Raw genomic sequence first — 11750 nt, 5'->3', positions numbered from 1 at the left:
ATTCGAATCTCGTGAATGGTAAATTCGATACCAAATTAAGATGTTCATTGTGTGGCTTAGTCGAACTCCCTCTTCCGGTAATGTAAAAATATCAATGACCACGCACTCTTCTCCTTCTTTTTCGATGGCTAGCGTTTTTTAATTGATTACCCAATATATTTGTATTATTTTTCCATTTTTAAATGTAATACAGTTTTCCATGAAGCTATTGTCTCCTTAATCACTCAAGTATGATTGGTTTTGGTACACGCATAAAGCCATATCACCATACAAATAATCCAAAGCCATACCACAATACAAATCATCCAAATAATAAGAGAGAAATCATAACATGATTGTATTTGCACCACTCCCAAATTCATCCAAAAAAGAAAACTATTTTTTAGTCAAGATGATCCTTGAGATTGATATAATTCTTCATTTTGATATTTGAGATTTGAAATCAATAGAAGTGGTTCATGAGTTTGTTCATCATCAATCATTTTGGTCATTCCATAAAAGTTCTGTTAAATAAGGATCAATTATATTCCTATTTAACGGAGATTTATTATGGAATGATCAAAATAATTGATGATGGACAAACTTAAGGACCAATTCTATCAATTTCAAATCTCAGTGACCAAATTAAGGAGTTTTCCCAACCTAATTATGTGACCAATAAGAAATAAGCACGTTCATCAACACGTGAGTAATAATCCAATCATCAACAACCACATTATTGGTTTATAAAATTTGTTTTAAAAATTAGGTAATGCTAGAGAGACTAAATATGCAGACAAAATTTTGTAAACTAAATGACATGAAAGTACATGATTGAATTATTATTTAAGTGTTGATAAACGTCCTCATTCCTATTAGTGACACATTATTTAATTTACAAATTTAGTCTCTCTAATATTTCTACTTAAAAATTCAGTCTTCTTAGTATTATTTAAAAAAAAAAAAAAACATTTATCCAAATACAAAACCACAACAATACACGCGCAGGAAACAGCGTGTGGTCATTTTCACAGCCAAAGAGACTGACGAGGGACGATTCTGGTAGTGCGATGCGATGTGAGCGGCGCGAGAAGACGGGGAGAGAGAGAGAGAGCAAGAGTCACCATCTCTGAAAAAGAAGTGTAGTTTAAAGAAGGAACACGCGCGGGTCCCACTCTCCTCTGCCGGGCCGGCCCCACTCTCTATCCCTCTAGCACTCTAGAGCCTCTCGCTCCTCAGTCAGCAGCTTACTACTAAAGTGCGCGCAGCCCACCTACAAAAAAGCAAAAGCTGTTTAATTACAACCACCATAATCACATAGATCACAGAGACCAGAGAGAGAGAGAGAGAGAGAAACAGCTCTAGAGAGAGAAAAGTTAGAGAGAGAGAGCTCTGGTCTCGCTTTGGCTCCCCGAAATTGCAAAAAATAAGGAAAAAAAGTGAAGGAAGAAAAAAACCTCGGCATTTGATTAATAGCTAACCCTTGCCATTTTCGTTGTTGTTGGTCACAGGGCCTTCCGGCTTCCGCAGGTGTAAATGTTAGACTTCGTTTTGCTCTGGTGCGTTTGCCATTGCGATTCTTCTGCGTTTGCAATTTTTAATGTAATTCTGCTTCTCTCTCTGCTCTCACTATCTACGGATTCCACATTCTCTGTCTCTCTTTTTCTTTCCAAAAATATTTGTTGGGTTTATTGGAAATGAAGGTTTGCTGTGTTGAGCTTGTGGGTTTTTTTTTTTTTTGGTTATAAATTTGGTTGCTTCTTCTATGTACTTTGTGTGTAATTTGTGTTTAACTTGATATATGTAAAGGTGTACTTTTGGTGTAATTGTGGTTGAGTGGGAGTGAAGTTAGGAATTTGAGGAGGTGGGGGTTATGGAAAATTTTGACAATTGGGGTTTCATGATTGAATGGCTTTTGTGGTTTAATTCACATTCCCAATTTGCCTCCTTTATTCAAATTCAACTTTTTTTTAGTTTTGTGTTCAAATTTGTGCTAGTTATTGTCGTATTTCCGTGTTATTGAATATATAGAAGAAGAAATCAAACACCAGCACCTGGCATTGTAAATGGATCTTTATTTTTTTCATTGAATATTCTTTGTATTAGCGCTTGCGTAAAAGAAGTTTGCATGCTGTTCATATGCAATTTCTGATAAAGGTGGAATGGAATTGAAGTATTGTTTTTGGACTGCTTACACATTAAGATCTGACTGTATATGCGAAGAATTCGTGTAAGCTAAATCTAGATTGACTTTGCAGATTATTCGTTCCAAGAATTTTCTATGAGATACGTGGTTATCAGGCATGGAGAGGGTTTCGGAATCAAAGGTGCTTCCTAAAAAGTTTCCCGTGGGAGTTGAGGTGATTTATTCACGTTCGGCCTCAACAAGAGGAGTGGATCACTTGTCAAACATGCACTCTGGTTTGGCAAGAGAAGATGTTGCTTCTACTAGAGACAGGGGTCAGTTATCCAATGGACCAGGCATGGAGAGGGTTTCGGAATCAAAGGTGCTTCCTAAAAAGTTTCCCGTGGGAGTTGAGGTGATTTATTCACGTTCGGCCTCAACAAAAGGAGTGGATCACTTGTCAAATGTGCGCTCTGGTTTGGCAAGAGAAGATGTTGCTTCTACTAGAGACAGGGGTCAGTTATCCAATGGGCGCTTAGGCTTGGTGAGAGAAGAAATTGCATTGGCAAGGCAAATGGCTGAGTTGTCAAATGTGCATTCTGTTATGGTAAAAGATGGGAGATTTAATGCACAGGAGTCTCGAGATTCTGACTCGCCCATACCTTTAAGAACAAGGAAAGGAAAGGTCTCTTTGCCAGAAGAGGAAGAACTTTTGTCTGGCTCTCTCACATTCAAGGGAAGTATAGATTCATTTGATGAAGGTGGTCCTAGTTTTTTCGCCGGGGTTAGTCACCCTCCAGAACCTGTTGATATGGATCTAATGAAACCAGTGTATGTACCGATTGGTCAGAATAAGTCCGACGCTGGATGCTTGATGAAGAGCTTATCTGTGAAAGGCCCTTTTCTAGAAGATCTTTCCCCCCGGGTTCCTGCTAAGAAACCAAGTCCAACTGTTCTTTCCCCTTCTGAAAGCTTGCTTGAAGAACCCAACGACATAGGTGCACTGTCTCCACCATTTGCGGTTCAGCGTGCATCACAGAATACAGATAATTCACTCATTCCTCCAGATTCCGAGGAGAAGGAGTGTGTTTGGGATGCTTCTTTGCCTCCGAGTGGTAATGTAAGTCCACTTAGTAGCATTGATAGTGCTTGTGTTGTCACTGCTATGAGTATTGCCAATAGCTGCGCTAGTACATATAGGAGTGACGCAATCACTAGTGATGGCATGCTTAGTTTTGAGAGAAATGGTGAAAGTACCAAAGGGAGTGTTAGAGGGGATTCACTTGAGAGTGCAAAAACTAGTGTTAGTCGAGCAAGTGTTAGTAGTGGCGTTAGTGATGACAGCAACTGGAGCAACCTTACTGGGAGTGCTAATAAGCCCCATAAAGGAAATGATCCTAGGTGGAAGGCAATTCTTGCTATTCGAGTTCGGGATGGGATTTTGGGTATGAGCCATTTTAGATTACTCAAACGGCTTGGTTGTGGTGATATTGGTAGTGTCTATCTTTCAGAACTAAGTGGAACCCGCTGTTATTTCGCAATGAAAGTAATGGACAAGGCATCCCTTGCAAGCAGGAAGAAGTTGACTAGGGCTCAGACAGAACGGGAGATTTTGCAACTGCTGGACCATCCATTCCTTCCAACTTTATATACACATTTTGAGACCGACAGGTTCTGCTGTTTGGTCATGGAATATTGTCCAGGTGGTGATCTGCACACTCTGAGGCAACGACAACCTGGAAAACACTTCTCAGAGTATGCTGCGAGGTATGGCTTTAATTTCTGATGCATTTTTTCATACTTTACTGTTCCTTATTTTCATCAAGAAGGTAGCCTCCTATCTATATCATTGTTAATATTTCTTTCTTTGTGGAGATCTCTATCTTTTTGTGTTTATGATGTTGCCTCTTTTGGAGTTTTCCTACATGGAAATTGTTAATTGCAATTGATCTAGTTTTTTCTGCCACAAATGTCTTTTTGTTATGCTTCTTAATGGCTTGTATATGTTTCTTCAATAGAGATTTAGATTTAGAGATAGTTTCATATCTTTGATGGTTCTCATGCTTTTAACAGTACTTTTCTGTATTTTGCATGAAATCATCAATCTCCATTCTCACCGACAGTAAATAAGAAATGAAAAATAGTAAACTTCTATACCACAGAGTTGTGACATGGTGTTGGGGGGGGGGGGGGGGGGTGGTTATTGGAACCCTAGGACATCTCGTCCACTGTCTTTTACTTGTCTCTTGTTACTGACATTTTTGTTTCCTATAACTAACAAGGTCATACTCCTCGTTTACTTTGTGTTTGAATCTAAATACTGTGCAAAAGTTCACAAATTTTCTACTATAATATATAATTGACTAAAACGCTGAATAACATATTGAAGTATTGGTCGTTGTAGGTTTGGCTGTTTATGCTTGGATTGGAAGCCTTTTTGAATCTAAAGAGTATATAGAATAATGAATGAAGTATAAACAATTATAACGTAAACAAGAAATGAACACAACATCATTGAACGTATTGCTCTTCATGCTTGGCTTGGACCTTTTGTCAATGTATAAGAAAATACCCTGTGCCCTCAATGACATGTTTTTGTACAACCTTGATCTATCCAATCTAGAAATACTTGAATCAATGATTTGGAAGTTGAAGCATTCAACCAAATGTTGCCCTTTGCCCCCCTTTCCTAGCGGGGACTTTTAAAATCATAGGATCCCCAATGTGCGATTGCAAGTCCATATATTTGAAATGCAATCACAAATCAAAATTCTCATTCCATATATGGCCTACAGTTCCTTCATCTACCATCTTTAAATGAAACATGGATTACGCAGTTCAATAAGACGCAGATTGGATGCAGTATAATTTATCATATTTGAGAATGTTGTTCTGTTTTATATTGTGCGGCAGATGTATTATAAATAGTAGACAGGCAGTAATATACTTGTCTATCTTTGTTCTTGTAGATTCTATGCTGCGGAGGATCTGTTGGCACTAGAGTATCTACACATGCTTGGAGTTGTCTACAGGGACTTAAAACCTGAAAATGTGCTTGTTCGTGATGATGGCCACATAATGCTCTCTGACTTTGATCTTTCACTGAGATGCTCTGTTTCACCGACGCTGATAAGAACTTCATATGATTCGGATCCCTCCAAACGAGGAGCAGGTGCGTTCTGCGTCCAGCCTGCATGTATTGAGCCGTCATCAGTATGCATTCAGCCTTCTTGTTTTATCCCAAGGTTCTTCCCTCAGAAAAGCAAGAAGAGCCGAAAGCCTCGAGCTGAGCCAGGGTTTGCCACCAATGCACTTCCAGAGCTTGTTGCTGAGCCTACTCAAGCTCGGTCCATGTCTTTTGTTGGAACCCATGAATACCTAGCCCCTGAAATTATTAAGGGAGAAGGCCATGGTAGTGCAGTTGATTGGTGGACGTTTGGTATATTCTTGCATGAATTACTGTATGGCAAAACCCCTTTTAAAGGTTCAGGAAACCGTGCTACACTGTTCAATGTGGTGGGGCAGCAACTTAAATTCCCAGATTCCCCCGCAACTAGTTATGCAAGCCGCGATCTAATTCGGGGTTTGCTGGTGAAAGAGCCACAGCACCGGCTTGGGGTGAAAAGGGGTGCAACTGAGATCAAACAGCATCCCTTCTTCGAAGGTGTAAATTGGGCTCTAATACGATGCAGCACACCACCAGAAGTACCAAGACCGATGGAAACTGAACTGCCAGTGAAATTTAACGCAGTTGAACCTGTTGGTGTCGGAAGCAACAGTAAAAGAATGGTTGGGGCAGACGTGAAGTCCGGGGGTAAATATCTAGACTTTGAGTTCTTTTAGTTTGGATCACAGGGTTATTGTGCTATCTTGTATTCGTACCCATCATTTAAATCCCAAAAGAGTATGCCTGATTCACTGTGTTCTCTGCTAATGAACTTAACTACCGCATAGAAAGAAAATCCCTGTTTTAATGGGGAAAACTGTTTAGTAAACTTATACAGCGACAGACTTTAGCTGGTTCGTTGATGGCCCCCTTTCAAAAGTTATCGGAATGGTACCAGTTTTAGTGTTTTGAGTAGGGATCTCATTATTTGCTAATACAATTGCTATGTGTTGAGACCCTGTCATTTTGTTTCTGTTGCACCTTGTTATTTCAAGTTGCAGGAAATGCAAGTAGAAGTGTTGGAAGGGACAGTCTGTGTTACGTGTTTATATAGCAGTATAAGTAATGTGCACGTTAACAAAATATAAGTATACAAGTTCATCTGAACCGGAATTTAATCCGAAAGATGAAACATTGTGACCGATGTTGATTCTTCACTGAATGATTGAGGAGTGATGTTCGGCGCTAACAACTGCGATCGGAAAGGGATGTTGATTGCGATCGGGGAGGCTCGTTGATGTGTGTTTATGTCTGGTTGAATATATTGGTTTAAAGGCGGGTACAGCATTCATTTGAAGCAATTTTCAAGGGTGTAATGCCAAAGGTTTAAAGGTCGAATATTGCCAATATATCCAATGACATCAACAACCAAAAAAAAAAAAAAAAAATCCACGTAAAAAAATAATTCAGGTGTTGTATCAAATCATCACTTGTTTCGAGCTCTCGATAAGTGGTATGACGTGGAGCTCGAAATTTAGGAGTTCCGAGCCCTGTACGCGATGCGGCAAAAGTACAAGCACCCACTACTTCTTCCAGGCTGGGGCAAAACTTTACTGGGACGCCTACATGGTAATAATCCCAAACTTGGAAATATTATAAAATTTCTCAAATATAAAAATGCACACCACTATTCCCCAATACGGTCGTAGAACTAAGCGGTACATCTTCTAAGAACTCAAAGACTCATAGTCATGTTTATTTTAGAAAATGTTTTTTAACTAAAATAGTCTCTGAGATTTACTTGACTCTTTATTGTAGTCCTTAATATTTGAAATCGATGGAATTAGTCCTTGAGTTTGTTCATAATCAATCATTTTAATCCTTACGTGACAAATCTTCATAAAATAAGGATAAAATAACAAAAATACCCTCAATTTTTGTCATTTTGATATTTATTTAACATAATTTTTACCGAATAACTAAAATGATTGATGGTAGACAAATCAATCTCAGAAACTACTTCTATTGATTTTCAAATCTCAGGAACCAAAGTGAGGAGTAGGAAAATCTCAGAGATCTTTATATAAAATTAAAGCTCATGAACTCCACTTTTATTCTAGAAATTATGAGAAATAAGGGCCAAATACTCAACAAGAAACACCGTGAAAGCATCACAACCAGAAATTCAAGCTTTTCTTTTCCGTTTGCTGCTAACTTTTTGGAATAATTTATCGTGTTTCTTCCTTACAAGTGACTGTCATGAAATCATGTCCAGGTTTTTCAGCTACTTCCTTGAGGGTCGAATTATTCCAATGCACAAGGTTACTGACCGAGAATTGTATTAATTTAAAACTACGCTACATGCTGGCCTGCACGGATGAAGATTTTGAGAGGAGGGTCAAGACTAGAGTGGAAAGGCGGCGAAGATTTGAATCTGGTGGCTTGAGTGAGGATGTTTATAATTCCGCCATGAGTTTTGACGATGACTCGCCTGATCACGGTGAGAGTGAGGCAGAAACAACTATGTTTGATGACGGTGAAAGTGAGACAGAATTAAGCATGCTTGATGACAGCGATAGTGAATTTCTCCGACTTATCGGTCACAGCAACCCCCTCTCCCTTCACTTGTAGGTCAAGCTATCAGAAGAGGAAGAGACTTGTTGATTTCGAAATCCACGACTGCCATCTCCATGAAGATAGATGATGCCCTCAGCCCTCAGGTATGAAGCCTATGCTTGATTCTTTTGTGGCTTTGTTCCTTGTTCGTATTTAATATGTTATGGAACTCCTGCTCATTTGACTGTCACATGTTTGGCGTTTGTGAAGCTGCTGCATCGTGCGGAACAAGGCAGAAGATACAATGAAATCGCGCAAGTAGCCCCCCCGGTGGTTAGGCCCTTGCTCCCCAGATAAAATTGCGACACGGGGTTTGGAAACTTACGCCAACCAAGTTACTTTTGCGCAGTTAAAGAACTCTGTTTTCGTAGTTCTTAAACTGTGCAGTGCTAGAAATGTAGATAGCGAAGTAGGTAGTTGGAACTCGGAATTCATGGATTTTTTACGCTTGTAAATGTATACGTTGTTTACACAGAAGCCTTTACTTGCTCCTCTTTTGATTAATGCAATGCAAGACAAGCACTTACCAGTCTTCCGCTGGATGGTTATCGCATACGATCTTTTAAAAAAAACTGGTTTCATTCAGGCTAGCATGTAAGAGATTGAAGTACATCACGAAAAGCCCGTAACTGAAATAGGTAAAGCGACACAAACAAGGAATAGAAAGACCTTAATCAGTAAAAAGCCACAACCCAGGTAAAGCTGATACAAAAGAGTTCAAATTAACGTAAAACTGAGATGTGCATTCCTTCATCTAAGATCAAGAGTTTCTAAATAACAGAAAACCTATCGGGTTTTGGCATATCGGTTTTCTTATTCTAACCAACCTGGGGAAAGGTTTGAACCTAAAATGATCCAAAAACAAGCTCACAAGGATATGAAACCGTCTTCAACTACGCTGCCGATGGCGCAGTCGCACCATTTGCATAGACGGGGTGAAGCACGTGACCTTCCTTTGGCACAATATGCACCCACTTGCGTCCGCTGAGCTTGTGGTGTTCAAACTTAACAGAGCCTTCTTTCAGAGCAAAAAGGGTGTGATCCTTCCCTAAACCAACATAATTTCCAGGATGAAAACGGGTGCCTCTTTGGCGAACAATGATGTTTCCAGGTATCACTCTCTGCAACATAAACAGAATAACAACATTACAGTGATTCCAACGGAAGAATTAGACAAGCAATAACGAACTGTCCATTATGTTTTTTTATACACAACAGCCTCTCACCTCTCCGCCAAATTTCTTCACTCCAAGAAATTTGGGATTTGAATCTCGACCATTTTTGGTGGATCCAGCAGATTTTTTAGTAGCCCAGCGCCTAAAGGTCAAACTCAATCCTTCTGCCGTGACATCTAAAATTAGCACATCAAGCAAAACATCAGGACTTAGAAGCAGAAACACAACATAATCATGCTACATTCTAGCACAACTCATTCAGTGATACCGAACTCGTACCAGAAGCACTGCTGTATACGGGAGTATTCGTAACAATGTTCTTCAGACCCAACCTACTGCATATTGATGTTGCAAAATTCATCGTCTTCTTTTCCGGAAAGATAGGCAAAACCCTGAAAGAAAATCACCACAGAATACTCGAGCTTTGAAACCAAATCATTTCAATTCACCGACATCAATGAGAACCCTCACCTTATATCTATTTATACATAAGTTGCATATCGAAGTGTAATTTTTCCAAAATTGGGTTTGCATACGCTCAAAAAATAACACCACAACAACAACAAAACCTTATCTTACTAAATGGGGTCGGCTATATGAATCCTAGAGCGCCATTGCGTCGGTTTTGTGCCATTTCTTCTACGAAAAGGCTTCAGATCGCCTTAAATTCCAACAAAAATTGGGGAACTATTTCAAGAGTGAAATTGAAACTTCCACAACAGAAACCCAGTTACAAACAGTCAAGAAATGGAGATTCATATAATCTAATCACCACATAAACACCAGTCAGCGATCATGAATTCCAAACAGGAAATAGTTAAATAAACAAAAGAGCAATACCCAGAAACCAAAACATATTAAAATTGAAAAACATCAGAAGAAGATTAAGGCTTTATTATTTATTAATATTATTGAGTGAGAAGCCCAACCTGATTTTTCTGGAGTGTGGAGCTAAAGCTTCCTCTGGGTGAGCTTGAGATGCCACGAACGATGCGTGAGGGGAGACTGAAGAAGAAATGGTTTAGGGTTTAGGGTTGGGTTAGTTGGGTCATGGGCTAACGAATGCTGAAGGCGATTCACAAGAGAACCGCCCATAATTATATTTCACACAAAACTAGTAAAATCTTCATTAATCACAATAATAAACTCTTTTTTTTTTTTTTTTATAACTACCCATATTAAAATAAAAGTTGCATCATAAAAGTAAACATGACAAATTAATTAAACTTCTAAACTCTATATAATCTGAATTTAAGTACATCATTTACTTGGTAGCTTTATGTTACTTCTTAATTCACTTTGCTCTCTCATTGAGATCTTTAGTCAAATCACACTTTGAGATATTCCTAGACTCGACTCAACTCCATTTTTACAAGGTTGGGATTTAAAAAAAAAAAAAACTAGATATCAAACGGGCTCTTAATATCCAGTTTCAGTTTTTAATCGAAAGATTAACATCTAATTTTCACCCCTTTAACATGTTAGTGGAATATAACACAGGTCATATTCTTGATGACCAAAGGTTGAGTTAGTGAGAGGGATATTGGAAATGTTATAGCTTTGCGACCAGAGCTCCTAGGATGTAACATTGTGAAAAAGCTCGAGGTTAGTATGAAATATTTTCGATCACTTGGTATACATCACGGAGTTTTAGGTGAGATAATTGCTGATTTTCCCATGCCGCTGCGGTACAATATAGATGTTCTCCGTCCAAACTACTCCCTCAATGAGTTTCCAAGGTGAAAGTAGGGCTCACCGAAACGAAATCCTTGTCCCAATTCCCAAGCCGAAGTTTTCAGGAATTCTAATTTAAAGATCGATCTCAAACCAAAGATCGATCCGAAGTTTACAAATCGGGAATTCTGAAATAATTTTGGGCTTTTAGGCTATAGGGCTAAAATTGACATATTGGATATGATATCCGCCAACTAAAAACAAACCCATAGAACTCATTAAGAAGAATGAGTTGAGTTATGATTGATGTGTTCAATTATGACCTTTATTACGTTAATGTATATGTTGGTTTTGTTGTACCTTTTTCAAGATACGAGAAGATTAAGGAGGACGAGGAATACTATGAAATAAAATAAAATAATCGGCATTTTTGCATTATTATTAAATAGATTGTACATCCCTTGTATTTTATTTTTTGTTTCATTTTCGTAATGTAATATTTATGCAAAACTACAATTATACTCTCTTATTAAATAAAAGTATAAATCAAATTAAGGACGAAATTTGGCAAATAATTCTATCGTGAATGACCTCCAAACTTGTAATGTCAGTCTAACATGTTTCATTTAACTATTACACTTGTAAAAATAAATCCAAGTGTCGATCGTATTTTAGCATGACTTTGATTTTGTTTATCCTTTCCCATGCCCCAATCCGGGTTAAAGATTTGATACGTGCAACGTGTATAACTAAGAAAGCCCTACTCCTTAGTCCTAATTGCATATGTCACTCCCAGTAAACTCAATGTCAAAAGTCCGTTAGAAAATTGGATGCTTGCACATGGGATTGAAAACACATTTGAAATTCTTTCGTCAGATCTTTTACATGGTTGGACCCGAGCGTTTTTGAATTAGAATAATCTTAGCACCTTTTACCAAGTTACTCTGCAGGTCAAAGGTCCGTTTGGAAGATTATATCCTAAGGATTTCTTAGTCTATTTGTCTCCTCCAAACCTGCTTAAGCACAGGATCGCTACAGAAAGTACTGGCTTGGTATGTTTGTTTGGAATAGAAGT

The 11750-nt window shown here is 38.5% G+C and overlaps 2 protein-coding genes across 4 annotated transcripts; one reads left to right on the top strand and one right to left on the bottom strand.

The window, feature by feature from the left end:
* The first annotated feature begins 1250 nt into the window (after window positions 1-1250).
* LOC137734124 (serine/threonine-protein kinase D6PKL1) lies at window positions 1251-6234 on the top strand. 2 transcript variants are annotated; one of them, XM_068473412.2, is made up of 3 exons: window positions 1251-1581; window positions 2238-3871; window positions 5074-6234. In XM_068473412.2, exons 2-3 carry the CDS (start codon window positions 2283-2285, stop codon window positions 5945-5947), a joined length of 2463 nt encoding a protein of 820 aa, XP_068329513.2. In that variant the 5' UTR covers window positions 1251-1581; window positions 2238-2282; the 3' UTR covers window positions 5948-6234. The 2 variants fall into 2 exon arrangements, with proteins under 2 accessions (XP_068329513.2, XP_068329514.2); XM_068473413.2 differs by having other exon boundaries at window positions 1265-1538.
* A 2249-nt stretch (window positions 6235-8483) lies between these two features.
* LOC137734644 (uncharacterized) lies at window positions 8484-10074 on the bottom strand. Of its 2 annotated transcripts, XM_088697980.1 has the most exons (5): window positions 9931-10062; window positions 9581-9711; window positions 9281-9393; window positions 9053-9177; window positions 8484-8947 (listed from the first exon to the last, which is right to left on the bottom strand). In XM_088697980.1, exons 3-5 carry the CDS (start codon window positions 9360-9362, stop codon window positions 8720-8722), a joined length of 435 nt encoding a protein of 144 aa, XP_088554106.1. In that variant the 5' UTR covers window positions 9363-9393; window positions 9581-9711; window positions 9931-10062; the 3' UTR covers window positions 8484-8719. The 2 variants fall into 2 exon arrangements, with proteins under 2 accessions (XP_088554106.1, XP_088554105.1); XM_088697979.1 differs by lacking the exon at window positions 9581-9711 and having other exon boundaries at window positions 9931-10074.
* Between the last annotated feature and the right edge of the window lie 1676 nt (window positions 10075-11750).

Source organism: Pyrus communis, chromosome 7 (genome assembly GCF_041283825.1).
Source record: "Pyrus communis isolate YQ-2024b chromosome 7, ASM4128382v1, whole genome shotgun sequence".
Lineage (NCBI taxonomy): Eukaryota > Viridiplantae > Streptophyta > Magnoliopsida > Rosales > Rosaceae > Pyrus > Pyrus communis.
This window is presented reverse-complemented; position numbering and strand designations above follow the sequence as displayed.